The sequence below is a fragment of the Molossus molossus genome, unplaced genomic scaffold (genome assembly GCF_014108415.1).
Source record: "Molossus molossus isolate mMolMol1 unplaced genomic scaffold, mMolMol1.p scaffold_m16_p_6, whole genome shotgun sequence".
Taxonomy (NCBI): domain Eukaryota; kingdom Metazoa; phylum Chordata; class Mammalia; order Chiroptera; family Molossidae; genus Molossus; species Molossus molossus.
Window position 1 is genome coordinate 18479183 of NW_023425399.1, and position 24623 is coordinate 18503805.

The 24623-nt window shown below is 47.5% G+C and overlaps 1 protein-coding gene across 2 annotated transcripts; it reads right to left on the reverse strand.

Moving 5' to 3' along the window:
* Window positions 1-688: 688 nt before the first annotated feature.
* Window positions 689-23872, reverse strand: MANBAL (mannosidase beta like). 2 transcript variants are annotated; one of them, XM_036245261.1, is made up of 3 exons: window positions 23832-23872; window positions 14385-14592; window positions 689-1413 (listed from the first exon to the last, which is right to left on the reverse strand). In XM_036245261.1, the coding sequence occupies exons 2-3, from the start codon at window positions 14532-14534 to the stop codon at window positions 1306-1308; spliced, it is 258 nt and encodes an 85-aa protein (XP_036101154.1). In that variant the 5' UTR covers window positions 14535-14592; window positions 23832-23872; the 3' UTR covers window positions 689-1305. The 2 variants fall into 2 exon arrangements, with proteins under 2 accessions (XP_036101154.1, XP_036101155.1); XM_036245262.1 differs by lacking the exon at window positions 23832-23872 and adding an exon at window positions 23651-23743.
* Window positions 23873-24623: the final 751 nt, after the last annotated feature.

Here is a 24623-nt window from a genome sequence, read left to right on the forward strand (position 1 = left end):
AGTCTCAGTCTCCCCTCTCTCAAATGGAGATGATACACACTCACCCCTTAACTTCCTCATCAGTCACAACAACTGGGAGTGTTTGGCTAACTGTAAACCAGCTGGGCAAATCGGAGTTCAGCTGACTCAGGGCACGTGGCTGGACCTGTGTGCCCCACCCCATGCCACATGAGGGCTTCAACGTGGCTTTTCTCAAGCCACTCTGAGGACAAGCAGCTTCTTCGTCAGGCAACAGGAACTGGGGAATGAGTGGGGCCTGGTCCCAGCGGAAACTCCAGCACATGCGTGGACATTCACAGTGTTTCCAGTGACTAAGGGCCACACAAAGCACTGGCTGGGCCCTTCCTGGAAAGCTGCCCCAGAACAGCTGCAGATGGCCCCAGCTCTGGCCATCCTCAGCCACAGGGTCCCACTTCTCCGGGGTGAGCCCTTCCTTCACCCCCAGGGCAGTGACCAGGCTCCCCATTTCCCTCAGCAGCAGACAACACACAGGAGGTTCAGCATGCAGGGCAGTTTATTGACATTTATTTCCCCACCGGTCAGGGGATGGAAGAATTGAGGGGGTGGGGATGAGATGAGGGATATTCGTGGGATACTGTAGAGGTGGAAGTCAAAGGCTCACCTTGAATGTGCTATGACGGGTTGAAAAGAAGTTGGCCTGAGAGTGACAGCTCCGCCCCCCCCCCCCCCATTTCAGAGGCTCAGAAAATTGGGCCCAAGAAACACACACACTCATTCAACCAAATCCCCTTCAGAAGACCTGGGCATTACCCTGGCCCAGGTCTCCTGCTGGCTCACACCAGGCACCCTTCAGACCTCACAGCTGCGTTAGTGGCTATGGCGTCTTGACCTACACAAAATAGGTGACGCCAGGCTCCACCTGCCAAGCGGAGAAGACAAAGGTGACTGATTAGCAGATCCCCTTGCACACGTAATGGGTAACGGGAGGGCGGGGCTTGTCAGCATTAGATAACAGCTCTGAAACGTAGTGTAAATCCACAAGGTGGGTGACTGAAGGCTGGATTCCATGATTAAGTAAGAAAACATAACTCTGTAATCTGACCCAAATTTTGAGCAAACAGATTTCTAAGACAGTCTCTGCTCACAGGGTGTTTCAATCCCCTTCACCCTGAACCGTTAAGGAAGCAGAAGGAAGAAGTGGTGATCTGCTCAGCTGGGACCTGGGACTGTCATGATTGTCCAGATCGCTGAGCCTGGGACAGAGAGAGAGAACAGGACGCCGCGTCCCAGGAGGACCGCCCCCAAGGCCCTTGCCCCTCCCGCCCGGCTCCGCGGGCCTGTCTTCTAACGCTTCTTCTTGGCCTCCTTCTTCGGCCTCTTGTTCACAGAAGGAGCAGCAGCCTTGGGCTTCCTCGTCACCTCCCCACTTCTGGGCTCAGATGGTTCTGCCTCCTGCATGGTGATAAATGAAGAGTCCCGCTTAGATGAATCAAACGTGACACCAGCAAAATGAGATCATGTCTGAAGGGACTTTGCAAACTGAAGCATGCCACAGAAACACAAGGGATGGCAACCGTCAGGCTGGGACCCTGGATGGACGTGTATACAGGACAGCCCCCGGGAGCAGGACAGTTCTCAGTGAAGAGAGGGGAGAGGGCCCGAGGGCAGGGCACAGCCTTTGGAGTCTCACAGGCCCAGGTAGAATCTAGCCTCCTCCATGTTCCAGCCATGTTGACCTTGTGGGCCATCTGCTTCCCTTTTCTGTGTCTTTGTTTACCCACCTGAGAAATGGAAACAGCAATGCACGCCTTGGAGGCCTAGTGCGAGGAGGCAAAACTGCATGAAGAGCACCTAGTAAATGCAGTTGTACCCAGTGGCTGGCTGGTCACCCTGAGCAGAGTCTGGGCAGAATTTGGTGAGGAGCCGGCTGTGGGGAGCCCCACTGTGGCCTGCTCTCCTGGCCCTGTGGTTCTCCTCCCACTCAGGGCCACCGGGGTGGAGAGCACCAGCCGGCAGGGAGGCGGCCACTGCACTGTTCTGTGGAACCTGCCAGAGGGCAGCCTCAGGACAGAACTCCAGACTCTCCCGAGGCCTGGAGGAGCTCTGTTTTTTATCTGTCGTGTACATTGTGATTTCTTTCCTATAAGATTTGGTTTAAACAAAGGTTCTGCTGCTTAAGAAAGGTTCAAAACTACAGATCCAACTCTGGCCTTCAATGTGCTGATATAAAAAGTGGACTCTGGAGAAGGGCCTTGGCCTGCTCCAGCCACCCAGGCTCATGTCAGAAGAATCTGGAGCGGACTCAGCCCTGTGGAGTGTCCCCTCCTCCCCGGGCAATAAAGCACAGCGCCACCGCCAGGCAAGACGTAGCAAGGTCCATCTAGCTCAGAGAGCACTGACCACAGCCCCGCCTCCGGTGGCCCACAGGCAGGCTTCACTTGGCCTACAGAGTTTATGTTTAAGAATTTAAGCCAATCAGGAGATTTTCCATTCAATCTGGATTCATAGCTTTGTTGAGAACTTTAAACATCCGGTGACACTAGCCCCGAATCCCCTCATGGAAGAAATGGGCTGAGCAGCAGCTTCCCCTTTATTCTCGTGGCCACAGCCCCCACGACCCTGGTACCCCCAACACCGTAGAAAGAAAATGTTTCTAGTACCTGTGTTCTTTCATTAAGTAACAGGAAAACAAAAAGAAGGCTAAGAATATTAGGAGGGAACACACTTTTTCTGGAAGAGAAAAATATTTTCCCTGTTTAATTGGCCAACTCCCAGCTTCCAGCTTGCTTTAAGCTCTATCCTTCCCAGTTCACTCATCCATCCTGGTCCAAGCCTCCACCCTGCAGAAGAGACAGGACCGGGCTGCGGAGGGGTAGTCCCTGCCTGCAGGCCTAGTCCAGAGGTCTGTCAGCTCCCTCTTATCAGCCAGCATCATCTTCTCTCCACCCTGCCAGCTGAGATACCAGATATAAAGGCCCAGCCTAGTCTCAGGAACCAACAAGTGATCGTCCCAAGATAATAAGGAGGCCAGTCTCTCTTCTGGCCAAGTCTGATGGCAGCTCTGGATTCCCCCAGCCTGTCCCTCTGTGCTGACACTATTTATGTAACTTGGCCAAAAAAAAAAAAATCCCATTAGAAAAGCAAACAAACAAAACAAACCCCAGAGGAGCCAGTGTGTCAAGTGCACAGGCTGCAGGCTGCAGAGCTCAGCGGGAAGGCTACTGTCAAAGCAACCCCTCCGGGAACAATGCCTTTGGAGACCTTGGGAGCAGTATCTGTCAGTTCCTGGAAACCAGTGGGACCCAGAGTGCCCTGGGCAAACAGGCCCTGATTAGACCAATGGTTTTGGGCACTTGTCAAGGCCTGCCAGGATCTCCAAGTGGAGCCCCACTCTGAACGCAAAGCTGAGTACCACCTCCGGTTTCAGAGTGACCTGGTTTGGAATCCACAAAGATGGTGACACCCAGCTGCCATCCCCTTAGGTTCCCTCACTCCACAGACCCTTCCTCAGACCTGTCCCCTGATCCAGCTGTCTGTTAGACAACAGAGACTGGACTCTCTCAGACACCTCCAACCCCGCTGTCCCAGACCAAGCACAGTCCCTTCTCCAGCAGGCCAGGGCCTCCTCCCGCCCTCCTCACCTGTAGGCAGGGCAGCCAGAGTTCCAGTGACCCCCCCTTTCCCTCCTCCCCACCACCCAGTCAGTCACCAAGTCCTGTTGATTCAACCTCCTCTGCCTCTTGACTCAGCCCCTCTCTTTAGCACCCACGTCCCTACTTCAGTTCCCCTCTGATGGCCAAGCTCCCTGCTCTCTATGCCATTCCTCATGTACCAGCCAAAGGAATTTTTCCCAAGTGCAGATGCTCTATCTTAAACCTTCCAGTGGCTTTCCATCACCCACAGCCTTGTGTCCCACACCTGGGATGGCATCTAAGGAGGCCACCTCTCCAACCTGATCTGTGCTCTTCACCCCCACACTGGGTCAGGCCCAGAGCTCCCGCTGACCTCCCTTAACAAGAGGAGCACCCTTCTCTCCTTGGCCTCCCAGTAAAGCCCTCCCTACGATCTGGCCCAGCCCAAGAACACATCCCTACTCATTGCCCAGCTTTCCTTCTCTGCTCCTCTACTTGCAGCCAAGTACTCCTTCCTCCACCTCTACCCCAAGGTCCCCAGGAACCTTTGAATGCCACTATTATCTTATCATAGCTACATGTTCTCATGTCGGTCTCCCCTACTAGCCTGTGAGCTCCTTGAGACAGCTTCAATTGTTGCTGAATGAATGAATGAATGAATGAATGAATGAAAGAAAGAAAGAACAGGCAAGATCTCTCATAACCATGGGAACTTCACTCTTGTTTATCATCATGGAAATATAACTTAAGGCTAGGTCTCACCCAGCCCGTGTGGCTCAGTGGTTGAGCATCGACCCATGCACCAAGAGGTTGCTGGTTCGATTCCCGGTCAGGGCACATTCCCAGGTTGTGGACCAAATCCCCAGTGGGGGGCATGCAGGAGGCAGCCAATAGATGTTCTCTCTCATTGATGTTTCTATCTCTCTCTCCCTCTCCTTTCCTCTCTCGCTAAATCAATAAAAGAAAAGGAAAAAAAAAAAATACTAGGTCTCACTTTTTCCATGGGCAAAGAGGATATAAGCAAATTTTAAACCCAATATACATATGCTGAAGCATATATGCCTAGACAGAGCAACCAATAATAATAACAACAACAACAGCTGCTCATATTATTTACAATATGTCAGGCGCTGTGTTCCATGGTCTGGATATATCTTATTTTAGCCCAGCAAAGTACCCTAATGAGCCCCACTTTTTAGATGAAAGAAGAGACACTCAGAGAGGTTATATGACTTGGCTAAGGTGTCAGCTGGTGAGCGGCAGAGCCGGGATCTAACCGAAGCTCTTAATGGTTATATACAGGATAGTCTCTCCCAGGTTCCCAAGGAAACTTGGGGTTGTGGAGATGGAGAATCTAGTCAACTGTGAAATCTACTTTTTGCTCTGTGTAGTAGCCCCTGGAACCACAGGTGACCATGGAATGACGAGGCCAGCTTGTTCTAGATTCTATCTGTTTATGGGTCATCCAGAACCCCGTTATGCCTGAAGTTCCTACCGAGTCAGGAAAGTGGGTTAGTGCTCCTTGAGTCATGCTTTACTTTCCACAGAGGAAAGCAGCTCTCTGTGGGTGTGTGTACCTATTACAGTCATCAAGTCACCCTGAGTGTCTTAGCTGTCTCTTCACCCAGACCCCCTCCTCCCTTCCCCATCTCAGTGTTTGACGTTGTCAGCCACCCAGTTACCCAAGGTAGACAGCTTGAGTCATTTCTGAGTTCTTGCCATTCCCTGGTGCCCCTCAACGCACCTGTCCCCCAGTCCTGTCCACTCTGCTTTCCAGTGGGCTCTCAATTCCACCCTGCTCCCTCTGGACACAAACTACTGTGCCAAATCAGACCCCGCGGTCTCCTGCCTGCCTCACTGTATCAGCCTCACCATTGCCACATTGCTTTCAGAATCTAAAACTATTGCTTCAGGAGACTATGTCTGTTTTCTGCTTTAAAAGTGTCACTGGTGCCCGGCTGGTGTGGCTCAGCGGTTAGAGCTTCAGCCCGAGGACCAAAGAGTCGTAGGTTCAGTTCCTGGTCAAGGGCACATAGCTGGGGTGCAGGTTAGATCCCTAGTCCCAGCAACCAATTGATGTGTCTCTCTCACACTGATGTTTCTGTTTCTCTTTCTCTCTCCCTCCCTTCCACTCTCTCTTAAAAAAAAAAAAAAAAAAAAAAAAAAAACAATGGAAAAATATCCGTGAGGATTAACAATAACAAAAAGTGTCGCCAGTTCCCTCTCAGTATAAGACAAATTCCTAGAGCCCACGAATTTCTAGGGCCATTTCACTCCAGCCTCAAGCCTGTCTCAGGACACACCCCTCGTGCAGCCCACTCTGGGCTACTGATGTAGCCGGCATCTCCCGGGTACTCTGTTCCCTTTCATGCTCTGCACAGGCACCCAGCATTCACCCCCATCTATCTAGGCCCACTGTGAGCAGGTTCTGTGCCGGGCACCAGAGGGCAAGAAGAAGAGAAGACACACTAAGCGATGTGCACCGTGTGGGTGCTTCGCAAACATCAGCTCAGGAGCCTCCCATCATCCTGACCAGCCAGGTACTGTAATCAGCCCAATGGGGCAGAGCTGCCTTCCCCCAAGCTGTAGGGAAGCAAAGGCAGCCTTTATACACATGATTCGGCTGCTGAGGTCCTAGCCACACAGAGCTGGAGCTCCAAGTTCTTGGCTGGCAAGAATGACTCTGAACAAATGGCTGACTTGTGATTTCTCACCAGCTGCACAGGCCAGGCAGAAAGCAGACCAAAAGCTACAGCCCCACCTTTAAATCAGGAACACTTCTCCTCCTCTGAAGCAAGTTTAAGTTTCCTTGACAATCACAGTCGGGAGTCAAAAAAAAAACCTCTCCTGCCAGGAGGTTCCTGGGTCTGGGTCTGCAGAGATGTCCTCTACGGACAGCGGCCTCGTCGATAATGAAGCAGCTCCACAACTGCTTAGGAGACCAGAAAATTGCTGCTATTCATCAGCTTCAAATAATCGAATCTGTGCCACAATGCATCAAATCCCTTCCAACAGGGAAGGGCGCACAGAATTTTATGGTTTCCACTACACAGTTCAGTGTGGATCTGGTCCTATAAATCAAGGCAAAATGTCATTCTGCACAGACTAAAGCCGTGCTTGCCTCTAAAATGGTCTTGGGAAAGATAACAGCTGTGCTTGGCTCAGGTGGCCCCATGCACCTTATCTCACCTGGTCCTCAGGACTCTGTGGGCCAGGCGGGAGTGCCCTCATTCTACAGCTCGGCGCACAGGCCCAGGGGCAGGAGGGCAGGGGAAGCAGGTGTGACTCGTGCGGAAGCGCCTGCTGCCCCACTGCGCATTCTTGCCCGGGGCCCTGGGCAGGGTAGGCACTGAGAAGACCCTGCAGAGATGCATCCAGCACTGGCCTAGAGAGGAGAATAGGACCAGCTGAAACAGGGGCAGGGGAGGCCGTCATGTGGGCTCAACAGGCGAACAGAGACTCAGCGTCCAGGATGTCTTGGCAGACAAGGAGAACTGTGATTAGTGGGAATGGCCTTAGGAGTTCATTCCAGACACAATTCAGCACAATGCAGGCCCTTCCCACCAGCTGGTCTGTGGCTCCGTGTGTCCATCCATTTCTCCCACAAGCTGGGACACATCTCGAGACCATGTTTACACCTTCACCCTGCCCACCACCCAGCAATCTCTCAAGACATCATACTAAGTAAAAAATTTCCTGCCCCCCAATTCAACTGCAAACTCCTCCTACGCTTAAAAAAAGGCAGGAGAATACAGTTGGTTCTGCAAGCCTGCCTCCTGAGGTGTTGAGAATAGGTATACACTTGTCCAGGTTAATTATTTACTGGGACAGCCTTCACTGGCAACCAGGGTTCCTAGCATAAAATCAAGACCCTCATGAAGAATTTTCCAGCAGGGTCCTGAACGGCTAGGCCACTGCCCCACTGTCACCAGGAGCGTGCTGTCCAAACGCTGGTTCCAGGGGTCCAAACACTGCGGGGCTTCCTGACTGACAGTGAAGACTGCATGGGCATCACACAGAGAGCCATCACTCTTGCCATCAGTTCTGGTGAGTTCCTCCCACTGGATCACAATGCTGGGCATCAATTAGTCTTGTCTGCCCAACACTGACCTTCCATTAGGGCCCTGCCTTTTCTCTGTCCCATGTGGTTCTGGGGGGCCTCGCAGTCACTGTGGCCATAAGACCGGCCAGTTAAATGTGGCCTGGGAGAAATGGTGCCCATTGTCCCTTCCCACTGGAGGGACAAGGTGAGAGCATGTGAAGCAGAGGCCTTCCCTGAGTCTGGCAAGTGGGCACAGACAGAGTAATGGCCTCTCTTGTTTGTAAATCATGAGCAACAGGATGCAGACGGGCTGCTGCAGCCATCCTCCTGATACCTGGCAAGGGCCGAAGATGAAGTCCACACCTGCAGGAACGCCTGCAGGAATGGAGAGACACACAGAACCCTGAAGACCTCCTGAGCCTCTGAACCCAGCCATGCCTTGGCATTCCCAGTTCTCAGAGCCAATAGTTTTCCGGGGAGAACGCTGGAGCTGCGTTTCTGAGCTTTCAACAGAAAGGGTCCCCATTAACACAAGAAGAGACTGTGGCAATCCACAAAGACAGCAGAGTGGAAGTGAAGGTGCCTGGTGGCTGGGGAGAGGCGACCCAAGCATCTGAAGAGATCGGAACGACCTGCATCTAAAGTACTAGGAGGGTTAGGGCTAGTTGCCAGATGACAGTAATGTCTGCTGCATGAGTCGCTGAGCTAGGTCGACACCCGCTTGCTGAGTGCTGAGCAGATCCACATTCGGTGTGGAAACTGGTCCTAAAGGAGGCTCGGGAGTTAGCTCAGGCAGGCTTTCGAGAAGGAAGGGGGTACACACTCCCTACCTTCACTGACTTGTTTTTTGTTTTTTTTATCTTCACCCGAGGACATTTTTCCACTTTTTATTCAGACAGAGAGGGAGAGGGAGAGGGAGAGGGAGAGGGAGAGGGAGAGGGAGAGGGAGAGGGAGAGGGAGAGGGAGAGGGAGAAACATCAACGTGAAAGAGACACATCGAGTGGTTGCCACCTGCACGACCCAACCAGGGCCAGGGACAAACTGCAACCGAGGTACGTGCCCTTAGCGGGAACCGAACCCAGGTCAACGCTCTAACCGCTGAGCCAAACCAGCCAGGGAAACCTTCACTGTCTTATTACCCACTGCTGAAACTCCGGGAATTGGGCTCCCATCTCATTAAACGATGGCACTCCACTTTGAGAAAAGCTAGACTACCTTCCCCAAAAATGTGCCTGAATAGGAAAACGTCACATTTTTGTACATGATTCTAGGGAGCTCACGGACTTCTAAAGTGTATCTAGGGACCCCCTAAGGCCTCAGAAACTCCCTATTAAGAACTTTGTTCTACTGAAACCAGACTTTGAAGGACAGCAGCCTGAACACAGCATCATGGTCAAACTGAGCGGCTTCTCCTCAATCACACAATTGTTCTCATTGCCCGGTCTCTGCAAAGTCTGGGTTTCCCATGTGCTTTCCTGGAACTACTGGGTGGTTTGGGGGAGACCACAGTCTCCTGGTCCTCTGCCCACTGCTCTGCTGTCTCCCAAGAAAGCAGGAGGAATGGAGACCCCAGCACTGCACAGCACCACTGCTCCTTTGACAACTGACCTTCCCCTCCGCCCCTTCAGGTCACGCCACAGGACCCTCGCCTCCCTGAACACTGGCCACAGCTGTCCCAAGTTAGGTCGGCTACACTTCCTTCTCTGGGGATTTTGAACCTGGGACCAAGCAGGAAGGCAGCCTCCAGATGCTGCAGCGGATGGACGTGGACTCTGGGAGCTGTTGGTGGCCATGTTTCTTCTTAATCACAGCGACAGCACACAGAGGAAGCGGGGCCCAGGTAAGAGAAGTGAAAAGCAGGAGACAGACAGAGAGGGCAGGCAGAAAGGATGCAGATAGTGAGTGATGGGGTCCCAGGCTCCCACCCCTGCACGAGTCCCAGCTGCATCCCTGTTCAGGCACAGTACCTCCATCTTTTCAGAATATCTACATTGCACAGAAGCTACTCAAGTAGTTCAAGCAATGCCTTAAGTTTGGGCCTCTCTTGAATTTTAAGTTCCCTTGAAAAGTTCAGCAATTCACCCTAGGGTTTCAAGAAATAGTGCTATGCTGATAAAATAATTCCCAGGTCTCTATTCCCAACTCCTCACCAGCTCTCTCTTTACTACTTGGATCTTGCATTATTTCACCCTTAACACTTGTAGAACTGAACACCTCCTGTCCTCCTGAAATTGGTTTGTGCTTCAGAAAATGGCTAAGGACTAGAGCAGTGGCTGCATAAGCTGGGCGCTTTAAGAAAATACTGATCCGCCCTGGCCGGTTTGGCTCAGCGGTTAGAGCGTCGGCCTGCGGTCCAGAGAGACCCGGGTTCGGTTCCCACTAAGGGCATGTACCTTGGTTGCAGTATGTCCCCAGCCTGTCCCCAGCCCTGGTTGGTTGTGCGGGTGGCAGCCACTCAATGTGTCCCTTTCACGTCGATGTTTCTCTCTCTCTCTCTCTCTCTCTCTCTCTCTCTCTCTCTCCTTCCCACTCTATCTGAACAAAAAAATGGAAAAATGTCCTTGGGTGAGGATAAAAAGAAAAAAGAAAATACTGATCCAAGGCTTCAGAGAACAACTGAATCAGAATCTCTACGGGTACAGTCCAGGCTCAAACAAATGTTTGTTTTCTCGGGTCTTAGTTTAATGAGGTGTCAATGAGGGAGGGGAAGCTCTTATTTGGCTTAGGATTCTAGGGACTTTGGTTTTAGTTTTACCAATTGGTTCTTGCTCCTACTATGAAAAGGAAGGGGGTGGGGTGGGAAGCATTTGCATGTATTCCTTTTTTCTTCCCTGATTACCCCCAAAAGAGCTTTCAAATAATCTCCTAAGTATTGAAATACTGAAGTCATAAACTAGTTGCAAAAAATCAGCTTACTGGAACAACAGGAAAGACATTCTTTTGCTTTTCAAAGGCTTTCCCATCATCGAGAGCCAAAAATATTATCTTCTGACCCAAAAAGCCACTAATAGACCTTGTTTCTTTCTATAGGCCAAGCAAGAGAGATGATTTTGCCCTAAGCTACAAGGCAAAAAGAACAAGACTGTTCTCTGGATACTCCCACCCCCACTTCTGCCCTCTCCCACCTCCGTTAGGCCACCCTCCACTTTCAGGTACCTCCCTCCTGCCCCTGTGCTGCCCGGAGTCCCACAAGCTATCCCCATTCCCACAGGCTTCCTTCCTTCTTAAGAGCTCCCTAGCCCCACGTTAAATGCCCCTATTTTTCCCCTCCCCCTCCAAATTCCAAATCCCACCTAGCTGCTAGGTACAGATGCTAGGTACAGCCGCTCAGCAGTCTTAGCACTCTCCCGCTCTTTGTAAGATTGTCCACGCACAGAATACTCAGTTCCTCTCCATTTCTTCAGGAGCTTGAGGAGTAAGAGAAGCCTGCATTATGGGGGCACACAAAGGAAAGTTGGCAGTAGCATCCCTGCATAACTGGGGACCATTTGCTAGTGATGCACCAATAAGAAGTTAAATTAATGGTACTGTATTTTTTGCTACTGATCCATTGGAAAACTGAAAAAAAAAAAAAGCTAAAACAGTAAGCTTCAGTTATGAAGACAATTCACTTGTGTGAACCTACTCCCCTAAACTGCAAGATAAATTAAAATAAAAACCTATCTACTATATTTATATTGTAAAAGATGACGTTGGTGTTCCAAATTAATCTCTAAATGGCAGAGTAGGGAGGGGGAGGGGGGGGAGGCAGACTGTGGACCCTTTGTCAACTCCCTGCTTCAGAAGACCTCAAATGACTGCGTCACTAAAAACTCAGAGACCAATAAAGGGCACCCCTCTTTCTGAAAGTTGCTCAACTGACCCAAGCCTCGAAGGGTTAAGACACAGCAGGAGGTGAGCAGCAGCTCTCCAAAAGGCCACACACCTCTAACTCTACAGCTCTGCCTACAAAACAAGAACATTCATCACCTCCCTCCCTCGGGACTCTTAGCAGGTTTCATCAGTGGCCGGTGACAATAAAAATGTTTGTTATTTATAATGCCCAATAGCATGCCGTGCCTGAGGACAGAGCCCCAGAGCACAGGGATTAAGCTTTTAGAATGTGATACAATTGTGGGTGGAAAAACTCCAATCATGACCTCCTCAAAATACCAGAATAAGAAACAAAGATGGACAGAATAACCCAGAGGCCAGGAGCCTGTCCACATTCACCACGGTCTCCCACCCAACCCACTGCGCTGCTCCTCCTGCCTGCTCCCTAAGTACTGGGGCTCCTCAAGGCTCCGACCTAGGCCTTCTGCTCTCACTCCACATTCTCTCCTTCGGAGACCTCATCCTCTCCCATGGCTTCAGTTAAAGTCATCAGCTCCCAAATGTTGATCAATACTCAGCCTAGGTGCTTCCCCTGCTAAAGACCTATTTCTCTTAAAGGTACCTACTTAAAATTGAACTCAGCGTGCTCCTTCCAATCCCCACCCAAGCCTGCTCCTTCACCAGGTTCCCCACTGCATCCAGTAAATTCCCATTATTCTCCCAGCTACATAAGCAGGCTCACTGAGACACAGTCATCTCCAAGGCATGTGGACCTCCAGAACTCACTGTATGTTGTTGTGAAAAAAGAAAGATGTGAAACCATGTTTAATAGTATGCTGACTTGTGTGTACCAAAGGGGATACATATACACATACACACACACACACACACACACACACACACACATCTCACATATTCATTTGCATATGTTTTCAGAAAGAAACAAAGGGAGGACACATCAAAATAATAAAAACGGTTACCTATACGGAGGGAGGAAGGAAAACTGGTGGAGGACACTGAGATTAAAGGAAACTTCTGTGACTGTATCTTGTTATACAGTTTTGACTTTGGGAAATGTTGTATATAAATGTTTCATATAATTTTTAATTAAATAAAAAAGAAACAAAATCCCTAAAAATTAAAAACAAATTAAAGCAGATTAACCTAACTGTATGTCACAGTGGGAATATACCTGTACGAAGAAAAGAATTACTAAACACAGTACTCTGACCAGACATCCCTACAGGGAAATGCTTGTGGGCCAAAAAAGAACCACAAAGAAATCTTACATTTCATTCTGAGTCTACTGCTAGTAGTAAAAGCCAATATAGTTATTTTAAAACTACAACAAGTATATTGTAGGTGTGCAGAACAGAATACATTTTAAAAAAGCTGCTATCCTTAGAAAAGTGAGCTTGTAAGGTTGGCCCTTGGCTGGCATCTGGGAAACTGGATTTGGAGTGGTTCCCACCATTCCCAGAACTGATAAGAGTGGCTCACTGTGTGCAAACAATAAGGCTTATGCTGAACACCTGCTTTCCTTCTAGAAGTCTGGAAGTTTAGTCTGTGCTAGGCAGAGGTGCTTATGTGACCTGTCCCCAATAAACCCCTAGGCAGCAAGTCTCTAACGGCCCTCCCTGGTGGACAGTATTTCACACAACCTGATGGAGCGCTCACTGAGACCATCTGAGCATTTAAAACAAAACTAACATTAATTAAAATATACCAAATATATAAACATATATGTTTAAAATATATGAAACCCAAAGCTCCACTGGTCAACAATGGAGTGTGCTAGAGCCCAAACTCACTACTATGAAAATTAATAAATCAAGAGAAAGATCCAAGCACTAATCCTGCCTTTTAGTATGAACAGAATTTCAGAGTAACCATACAGATGATGAGGAAAAGGCCTTCATTAAAGAATTCCAGCAAATAAATGGAGAACGAAATCATGAACCTAAGCAATGACCCTCAGTGGGTGCTAAAACCATTTAGGTGAAATACCGACAGGGATTTTATAACAGAGGGATCAGCTAACTCCACCTGACCCCACGGATCCATCCTAGAAGCTCTAAATGTGTGACAATCAGACCCCACCTGCCCTTTGATGACATACGACAGGAAGTATACAACATCAACTATGAGATGCTCTCACCAAATAACTGGATCTGAATTGAATCAAGCCTCTACATCAAATTTCCTATTGACAGGAAATATGGGGAACAGAGAAACATGGCAAATGACAGCACAGAGAAGCCATCAGCCAAATCCTGGATGTGGATATCCTAGATGACAATGACCTGCTTCCACCAACCATCAATGTCTTCAGAAAAGTGAGGGTGGTGGTGGTGGCAGGAGGGTATATAACTATAGAACAAGAGTCAAAGCAATAAAAAAGGCAAGGTGATCATGTCACTCTCTTAATTAGAACTTCTGGACCTGCCAACTCTTGTAGGTGCACCTCTCATCATGTCCCTTCTGTGCTCCAGCCACCGTCCCTTCCATTCAGTTCTGTGAACTAACCTGCTCTAGTCCTCAGGCACTACCACATGCAGTTCCCACTCCTTCGGGGAGGGGGAAAAGCCCAGTCCCTTGGCCTGCCCCTTGTCAACACTCACAGCACCCTGCACTTCTCAGGAAACGTGTATTTGTTTCACATCTGCCCTTCCCCCAGGGACTAGAAGCTCCTTGAGGGCCGGCACCACATCTTTCAGCACAGTGTGACAGGTGGTAGGCACCCAATAAAAATCTGCTTAACACATGTGTGAATAAAGTATCAATCACATGGCTCAATGACACCAGGCAGGAATTTGGGGACACGCTGTATCAATAAAGCCCAGCATAGGTCCTACTGATCTTCACTGCTGTGATATCTATTTTTAGTACCCAGAACCCAGGCCTGAGGAGCTGAGGGTCACAGAGAAGAACTCACCGCTTCGTGGGACTTGGGAACAGGTATGATGATGGCCAGCACACAGATGAGCTGGAAGATGGCCCCCAGAAAGAGTCCATACCGCAGCAGGTTCTCCAGGAAAGTGGGCTCAGGCACCTCGGGAGGTGAGAAGTCCAGGTCGGAGGCCATGGCCTCAGCTGCCTGCTGTCTGAGGTCTCCTCTGCTCACCACACTCCAGAGCCAACCTCTAAACGCAAAGGGTACATGTCAGATTTCTACAACTGACTTTTATTTATTTATTTTTAATATTATATTTATTGATTTTAGAGAGAGAGAGACAGAAACATCGATGAGAGAGAACATTGACTGGCTGCCTCCCGCACGCCCCCGAATGGGAATTTGACCCACAACCCGTGCATGTGTCCTGACCAGGAATTGAACCGGCGACCTCTTGGTGCATGGGTTGATGCTCAACCACTGAGCTACACTGGCCGGGCTACAACTGACTTTTAAATGGTTCCACTACACAAACTCACACATGTACATGCAAGAATATATAAAGCAGTTGTGGTGAAATCTTAACAATTCTTGAATCTAGGTGGAGGATATATGGATAGTCATTGAACCATTCTTTCAAGTTTGTGGTATGTTTGAGATTTTTCCAATTGTTAAGTTAGGAAAAATAAGTAAATGCAAACACTTCAACAAAAATCTCAAATCAACATACATTTACTGAAGGCCGGCTATGTTTCAGATTTGCTTATGTGTTCATTAATTCATCCAGTCACTCATCATCCCATGGACTGAGAGGTCCCGGTTTGACTCCCAGTCAGGGCACATGCCTGTGTTGCAGGCTCAGTCCTCAGAAGGGGGCATGCAGAAGGCAGCCGACTGATGTCTCTCTCTCACATCTCTCTCTCCCTTCCTCTCCCTCTCAAAAAACCAATAAAAACATATTTAAAAAAAAAAGAGAGAGAGAGTGAAAAGACAAATTGGGAAAGTTTGGTGGTGTCTCAAAAAGTTAAATAAAAATTACCGTATGATCTAGCAATTCCACTCCTAGGCATATACCCAAAAGAATTGAAAGCAGGAACTCCACCAGATATTGTATATCAGTGTTCACAACTCTATTATTTGTAATATCCAAGAGATGGAAATAGTCAAGAGTCTAGCAACAGATGAATGTATAAACAAAATGTATCTATATACAAAAGAATAAAATTCTGATACACGGATGAACTCTGAAAACACTATGCTAAGTAAAATAAGTCAGACACAAAAGGATAAATGTTGTATCATTCCACTTATATGAGGTACTGAGAGCAGGCAAATTCATAGAGACAGAAACCAGAATACAAATTACCAAGGGCTAAAGGAGGGAAGTGTGAAATTATTGTTTAATGGGTACAGAGTTTCAATTTGGCGTGATGAAAAAGTTCTGGAAACAGACAGTGGTGATGATTACACAATATTGTGATTGCCATTGAACTGTACACCTAAAAAATAGTCAAAGTAGTAAATTTTATGTTATGTGTATTTTACCACAATAAAAAAAAAATTTATCTGTTTCTCTTTACTTTTTAAATGTAGCTCCTAGGAAACTTAGTTACACCCAAGACCTGCATTATACTCCTCAGCATAGCTCTGGCTAGAGACTGTCCTGAGACCGTCCTCCACTTTGGTTCTGCAGCTTCACTGCTTTTTCCAACATGAAGCAGTAGTGACTAGAGGATAACAAAAATGACCTTCTAGCTAAACAGATTGGGACTTATGTAAAGGTACATTATCTCTTTTTCAACCTGGTCACTGAGGAAGGTCCTGTGCCTATGCCAGCAAGGTGGCTGCCTTTTCGCACCACTTGTCTTTGGGAATCGCCTTCAAAGCCTGAGGCTCCCCCTCCCCCCGCCTTTTTTCCCCCAAAGTCCACAGAACTGGCAGCTCTTCATCCTTCCAGGAAGGATTTAACTTCTGGAAAGAACTCAACCTCATCTGGATCCAAGTGTGGTGAATCCGGTGGAGCCGCAAGCTCAGGAATACCATTTTTGGTCACATACAAGGTATGACACTAAGAAACCAGGCAAATTTTTGGGGGTGGCTCATAAACTGGCCCTGAAGCAAATTCCAAGGCAGCTGAGAACAGCTTCACTGGAGAAAACATACAGCCCCAATGGGGCTCTATATCCTATGCCATGTGTATAACAAGGTGTAAGAAAGGTCTCTCATTTCGCCATGTGAATAACAAGGTGTAAGAAAGGTCTCTCATTTCTTCAGTTGCACCTTATAAATACACACTTTTAAAAATGCCTTCAGTAGCTCGCTCTCTCTCTCCCTCGCCCTCTCTCCTTTCCCCACTCCCTTCCCCAGGCACATTTTACTCCCCCCCCCCCCCCCCCCCCCCCCCCCGTAAGCTCCAAGGGTCCTTCTTTTGCCTCTGTAACTTGTTTCCTGAGCCCATTTCTTCTACAACTCACTTCTTCTACCTCTGTGACTTTCTAAATAAACTTTTTTTGGGGGGGAAAAGCTTTCGGCCCCAAGCTTTACCCTTTAGGCTGTAACAAGCTTACTTGGCTTATCAATAGTTAGATTTATTAGTGTTACCAACAACACTGTTATGTACATTTGTAGTACAGTAAAAACATGGGTCCCACCCTGGCCATTTTGGTTCAGCAGTCAGAGCATAAGCCTATGGACCAAAGAATCACAGGTAGGCACCTCGGTTGCAATTTGATCCCTGGCCCTGGTCAGGGTCATGTGGGAGACAACCAATCAATGCATGTTTCTCTCACATCGATGTTTCTCTCTCTCTCTCTCCCTCCCTCCCTCCCACTCTATCTGAAAAATAAATGGAAAAATATCCTTGGGTGAGGACTAAAAAAATTAAAAAACGGCCCTGGCTGCTTTGGCTCAGCGGTTAGAGCGTTGGCCTGAGGTCCAGAAGAGACCTGGGTTCGGTTCTCACTGAGGGCACGTACCTTGGTTGCAGTTTGTCCCCAGCCCTGGCCCAACCAGGGCCGTGCGGGAGGCAGCCACCCCATGTGTCCCTTTCACGTCGATGTTTCTCTCTCTCTCTTCCTCTCTCTCCCTCCCACTCTATCTAAACAAAAAAATGGAAAAATATCCTCCGGTGAGCATAAAAAAATTAAAAAACAAAACACCAGGTCCAGGAGTCAGGAATCATGGGCACCAACCCAGACTCCATCAGCAATTAGCTATACTTAGGGCCGATCTCTTGACCTCCTGGAGACTGGATATTCTCGTGAACCAAACAACAATAATATCTACTGAAAGCTATGATGCATTTAGGCTTTTTTTTAAACATGGCAATTAGGTAAAATATAACAAGAGCCATAAAAGTGATTATATCCTTTGATTGAATAACACTTCCTAGAATTTACAGTAAGGAAACAATTCAAAAGAAGAAAAAGGCTTCAGGTATAAAAAAAAGTTCATGGCAGTGCTACTCATAATACCGAAAACAGGAAGCAACTGAAGTGTCCAACCAATCGATGTGTCTCTCTCACATGAATGTCTCCCCCCCACACACATACAATCTAAAAATCAATGGAAAAATATCCTCTGGAGAGGATTAAAAATAATAATTATTATTATAATAATAAAATAAAAGGAGCCCTGTCCAGTTTGGCTCAGCAGTTAGAGCGGCAGCTCATGGACTGAAGGGTCTCCAGTCCAATTCCTAGTCAAGGGCACGTATCTAAGTTGCAGGTTCAATCCCCCGCCCCAGTAGGGGTTGTGCAGAAGTCAATGTGTCTCTTTCACATCTGTTTTTCTTTCTCTCCCTCCCCCCTCCTATCAACATAAGAAACATTCAACCTGTAAAGAATTTCAGTGAGCCCTGGCCGGTTTGGCTCAGCGGTTAGAGCGTCCACCTGCGGTCCAGAGAGACCTGGGTTCGGTTCCCGCTAAGGGCATGTACCTCGGTTGCAGTTTGTCCCCGGCCCTGGTTGGTCGTGTGGGTGGCAGCTGCTCGATGTGTCCCTTTCACATCGATGTTTCCCTCTCTCTCTCTTCCTCTCTCTCCCTCCCACTCTGTCTGTACAAAAAAATGGAAAAAATGCCCTCGGATGAGGATTAAAAAAAAAAAAAAGAATTTCAGTGAGTTTATTTGAGCCAAAACTGATGACCGTTGCCATGAAGCAAAATCTCAATGGACTGAAATAATGCTCCAGAGAATGGTAATTTTTTTTAATCCTCATCCAAGGATATTTATCCATTTATCTCATGTAAGAGTGGGAGGGAGGGAGGGAGGGAGGGAAGGAGGGAGGGAGAGAAACATCATTGTGAGAGCGACACATGAACTGATCGCCTCCCGCAAGACCCCACTAGGGCCAGGGACAAACTGCAATCAAGGTACGTGCCCTTGACCGGAATTGAACCTGAGACTCTTTGGTCCGCAAGCCAAAACTCTAACCATTGAGTCAAATCGGCCATGGCCAGAGAATGATAATTTGCACCTTATCTTATACATTACAACCAAAGAGGAGCCACAAATGAGTTAAGTGAAATTCATTAGTGATAGATTAGGGAGGTGAGAGAAAGCAAAGCGGGGAAACCTCTGGGATCAGATAAAAAGTAAAATGATAGCCCTGGCCGGTTTGGCTCAGTGGTTAGAGCGTCGGCCTGCGGTTCAGAGAGACCCAGGTTCGGTTCCCACTGAGGGCACATGCCTTGGTTGCGGTTTGTCCCCGGCCCTGGTTGGATTGTGCCGGTGGCAACCACTCGATGTTTCCCTTTCGCATCGATGTCTGTCTCTCTCTCTCTCTTTCTTCCCCTCCCCCCCCACTCTATCTGAACAAAAAATGGGAAAGTGTCCCCAGGTGAGGATAAAAAAAAAAAAAGTAAAATGATAGACATATACATCTTTTACATAGGTGGGTACAGGATAGTTAACAGTCAACAATTAACTCAGTAACAATGAGGGGATTTGTGGTCTCCGCAGAGCGGTGCCTGTGCTTTGATGGGCCCGGAAAAAGGAAAATTACTTTTAACATTCCAAAGATATGTTATTGTAAATGCAAAAAGACAATAGACAGGCTCAGTTATGGTAAAGGTTGCCCTCTGTCAGGGAAGGTGCCAGCCTAGGACATGACTACCTGCCATAAACTGCTTTTAGTTAAAAAGTTTTCATTTCAGGCCATCCTTTGTGTTACTTTAACAGGCCTTACCTGAGCTTGCCAGGTTAGTATGTGGCCCCTTTTCATCTACACTCCCTTCCACTCTGTCTAAAAAAAAATCAATAGAAAAATATCCTCAGGAGAGGATTAAAGAATAAATAAAAGGAAAAATCCATGCCCTGTGTACCTCCTTTGCAAGACTTGTATAGGGTTCAATGAAGCGCTGTCCAACAGAACTTTCTGCAAGGATGGAAATGTTCTATATATGTGTTTTCTAATATGGTAGCCACCAGCAATGTGTGGCTTTTGAGCACATACATTTAGCTACTGAGAAACTGAATTTTATTTAACTTGAATTAATTTAAAAATCAATAGTCATATGTGGCTAGAGGACCCCCATTTGGGGCAGTGTAGGTATAAAATAAGGGTGGTTGTAAAAATGTTCTGGAAAACAAAATGCTTTACACACATTGTGTATGCTTTAGAATTTGTGTCTGATTTTCTCTGCACCCCTGTGCTTTATTTCCCACCCTGCCTGCCAGTATTTCTGGGTTTTCCTTTCCTGATTACAGAAGTCACAAGAGTCCTACTCATGCTTCAGCACTCAAGTCGGAGGTGTTACCCTGGGGCTCCCTGTGATAGGCTTTGTTCACCAGCACCACCCCCATTGTCACAGCAGTAGCAGTGAACAAATCATTTGCCAGAAGTGCACACACACTCAACTCCTTCACTTCACAACCACTCTGGGAGGCAGGTATTACTAATGAGGATGAGAAAACCCGGGCTTGTAGAGGTCACATGGGCCAGCCAGGGATTGGTTGGCTGAGAAGTGGTAAAGTCAGGACTTAAACTGGCTGACTCCTCCAGATCCGGAGCTCTTACCCACCAGGTCAACAGTTTTCAAACTGCAGGCTGTTGCCCACTAGTGAGCCATAGAAACCATTTCCAAAGCTATAGCCAGCACTTTAAATAAATGACAAAGAGAAAATATCACATTAGTAAGGGTGAGTATTGTGTTCTGAAGCTTTTTTTCAGTCATATCAATCTATTTCCAAGTATGGATGTTCTGGGTCAAAATTCCAAATGTATTTCTTATTGTCTAAGAAGGGAAGAGACTCCCTGAGGTGGTATTTCAGCAGAAGCAAGAAGAAAGCAAAGAACAAATCATTAAAATATGTTACGGTACCCAAGGATGAAGGAACAGCAAGGGATAATAAACTCCTGAGGCAGGAATGAACTTTATGATCAAGAACAGTAGAGCAGCCCGGCCGGTGTGGTTTAGTGGATTGAGCATCATCCCATGCACCAAGAGGTCACCAGTTCGATTTCCAGTCAGGGCACATGACCTGGTTTCGGGCTTGATCCCCAGAAGGGGCTGTGCTTTTTTTCAATCATATCAATTTACATCCAAGTATGGAGGTTCTGAGTCAAAATTCCAAATGTATTTATTGTTTGAGAAATACTACACCAAGTCTGTTTTTCACTTGCTCCACTATAGGCTCCTGAACAACAGGAGCTACCTGGGTCTACCTTGAGTTTATTCCAGGGCCTGACCCAAATTTATCTCCCTCTCCCTTCCTCTCTCTTTAAAAAAACCAATAAAAATATTTTTAAAAGAACAGTAGAGTAAGCAAACTGTATAAGGACAACAGGCCATTATAAGTACTTTGGCTTTTCATTTGAGTGAAAGGGGAGCCACTGGAAGGTTCTTAGTGATGATGATGATGATGGCATGGTCTGACTCATCTTAAAATGATCCTCTGGCTGTTGTGTTAAGCATAGACTATAGGGTACAGGGAGACCGGTTAGGAGGTTACTATCATAGTAAAACAGTCACACTCGAACCAGGGTGGTAGCAGTGGAGGTGGTAAATTCTCAAGTTATATATATATTTTGAAGAGAAAACCAACAGGATTGCTGAGGTGAAATCTGACAGAAGTTAAAAATAATCCCTGAAGATGAAAACTATTTTGTATGATGCTGTAATGGTGAGCACAGAACATTACACATTAGTCAAAACCCACAGAACTTTGCAGCACAAAGAGTAAACTTTAATGAGTGCAATTATTATTTTTTAATCCTCACCCAAGGATATTTTTCCATCTATTTCCAGGCAGAGTGGGAGAAAGAGAGAGAGGGAGAGAGAGAAAGAATTATCAACGTGAGAGAGACACATGGACATGATGCCTCCAATATGACCCCGACCAGGGCCAGGGACGAACAGCAACCGAGGTACATGCCCTTGACCAGAATCGAACTTGCGACTCTTTGGTCCTTGGGCCCACGCTCTAACCGCTGAGCCAAACTGGCCAGGGCAAGTGTGCATGCAATTATGTTTTAAAAAGCATTTAGGAGGTGAGGGTATCTCAGGATGGAACGCAGAATGTGACATTCTGAATCTAAAAATATACAAATGTATTAAACTTTGCTGAAAAGGTACAGAGGAGCAGGTACTGATCTCAGCAACTCTGGAAATGAGTACAGTCTGTAAGACTAAAGGCAAAATGTGCACTGTACTCTAGTTGATTAAATTCCCACAGGGAATATAGGTTAACAATTCTGAAGCCACTATTCTTACAGGTTAGATACATATATCTCTTGCTCTGCCTGCTAAGGGGGCCTAGAAGCATGAGCATCTCAGTAGCAATGAGAACACCTGAGCACCCAGATCTTGGTGTCTAATACTACTCTCCAATAAAAGGAATCAAAATTCCTTGGAGAAATGATTAATTTTAGGACTGAGGCAGAAAATATACAAGATAAGCCTGGAGCAGAAAGTAAAGTGTTGACAGAACAAAACATTGATTGGGGTATGTCAAAGAGATATAGAAGACAACAGAAAGGTATTAACCACAACAGAAAAACTTGACTACTCAAGCTCGTGATCCAGATTAGCATCAGCAGTGAGAACAGCATGTGTTCTTCATGTGATGTGGTAAGAAGGGCACTTCATCTCTGTGGTCTTCCTACCCATAACTCAGAACTCCAATCTAATCATGAGAAAACACCAGAAAAATCCCAATTGAGGGTCATTTTATAAAATATCTGACTAGTAATCAAAACTGTCAAGTTTATCTAAAATTAGTCAAGTCTGAGAAACTATCACAGCCAAGAGGAGCCTAATAAGACATGACCACTAAATGTAATGTGGCATCCTGGTTGGGATCTTGTAACAGAAAAAGGACATTAGGGGCAAACAGCAAATCTGAATAAAGCATAGACTTCAGTTAATAATAACTTACCAATACTGGTTCACTAACTGAAAAATGTACTACACTAATGTAAGACGTTAATAGGGGACTCTGGTGTGAGGCATATGGGAACTCGCCGTAGTTATGTATCTCCATAATAATCACATAAATCTAAAATTATTCTAAAATAAGTTTAATGAGAAAGTCAACATTAAAATAAATAACCCCTGAAACATTTCTAGCTCTCCAGACTTAGCAAATAGAAATAAAATCTTCTCTAAGACTGAAATACCCAGATTCCAAGTGTGTTGGTAGAGGATTCTTGGCTTCTAATGAAGTGCTTTTAAAATTCCGTTCTGAGAATTCAACTGAAGCAGATTAGGGGACCAAAAATCAGCCTCATGAGTTAGTCCCTGTCCCGTAGAAATGGGCTGTGTATACCCAGACCCATTCCATCACAACAAATTCCCAAGAACTGCTCAAAACCGTCTTAAAATCGTGCCCTATAGAAACCTAAGGCATCTCCCAGAGCAGTCAGAACTGGCCGCCAGTGGGGTTGAAACTGGTGTACAGATGCCCTGCAAGATGTAATTAATAAATCCGGATGTGTTACCACCACTTAGAAAGTGTGAGGTTTCCACATACTCATTTCCCACTTGTTGTTAAACTAATTCACCCAACACGCACTGTGTGCACCGTTACCAACTGCTTCGCATTCACCATCCCACTGATCCTCAGGACAAGCCCACGTGCCCGTCCTGGAGGAGGAAACTGAGAACCCGACGGGAAACCAGAGCTGCCCAGGGCCACACAGCACTGCGGGGCGCGCTCAACGGCGAAGCCCGGAGCCGCGGCTCCTCCCAGTGCTCCGCTCACGGCCGGGAGGACAGCTGGGTCCTGGCCGGGCCCTGAGCTAAGCGCTGGACCGCACCAGGCGAGGCCTCCCGCCTCCCAGGAGCTCAGATTCCCCTCCGCAACTAACTTCCTAACGAGCCCCGGCGAAGTTATTCCGGCCCGCGCCGAGAGGCGGAGGCCAGCAAAGCAGAGCCGCCGGGGACAGCAGAGCCACGGCGGCCCAGCCCAAACCGCGCTCCGTTCCCGCCGCCTCTGCGACTCCGCCCCGCCCGAAGCCCCGGCCGGGCCGCCGGCGCCGCCGCACTCACCGTCAGCGCCGCCGCGCACCGCCCCCGGAAGTGGTTCTCCGCGACCGCAGATCCCGGAAGTGACGCGCTGAGCAACCCAGGGGCTCAGTTCCGCCTGCGTTGCCAAGGCTGACGGTTTGTTAGACTGGACCTTACGGGTTTGAGCCAGAGGGAGAGGCCTGGGAAAGCAAGATCGAGACCCCCTCGCTTCTCCAAGTGTATCACTCGGCCCATTTCAACAAATGTTTATAGATGTTATAGAAGAAGCCTTGATTCTATGCCAGGCCTTGAGCTAGGGGCCTACAATGCAGAGGAGAGACAAGCACATTCTTATAATTCTAACAAAAGCAAATTATTATAATGCGCTCAAAACATTCACCGAGCAGGTTCCTACTCTATGCCTTGTGCATAGACTACATACTGGGACTACATAGACTACTGGGACTACAGTGCTGAACCGGACAGGTGCAGTCTGTGCCCTCATGGAGCTGATATTCTGGTGGAGGGAGATAGACTAAAATAATTAAATGAACATGGAATCATATAATGTGATAAGTATTTGAAAGGCGAAGAACAGGATTCCATAACTGAGTATGGGTGGGCAAGTGGAGGGAAAATAGATCTAGTTTAGAGTGTGGACACCAGCCTCCACCATGGAACTCCATGATTCATAACTCCTGGTATCCATTCCCTGTGTAGTCCCCTCCCACACTGAATAGGGCAGACCAGTATGCCCAATAGGATATTGTGGAAATCATGAGTGTCAAGATTAAAACATAAAAGACGTTGCTTTTCCTCTTTGTTCTCTCTTGG

What these genes read in the sequence shown, in the direction of transcription:
- MANBAL (XM_036245261.1), bottom strand. Translation starts at nt 14,534, where the DNA reads ATGGCCTCCGACCTGGACTTCTCACCTCCCGAGGTGCCTGAGCCCACT. An exon ending in TTCCCAAGTCCCACGAAGCG is followed by an intron (nt 1,414 to 14,384) that starts GTGAGTTCTTCT and finishes ATCACCATGCAG; the next exon opens with GAGGCAGAACCATCTGAGCC.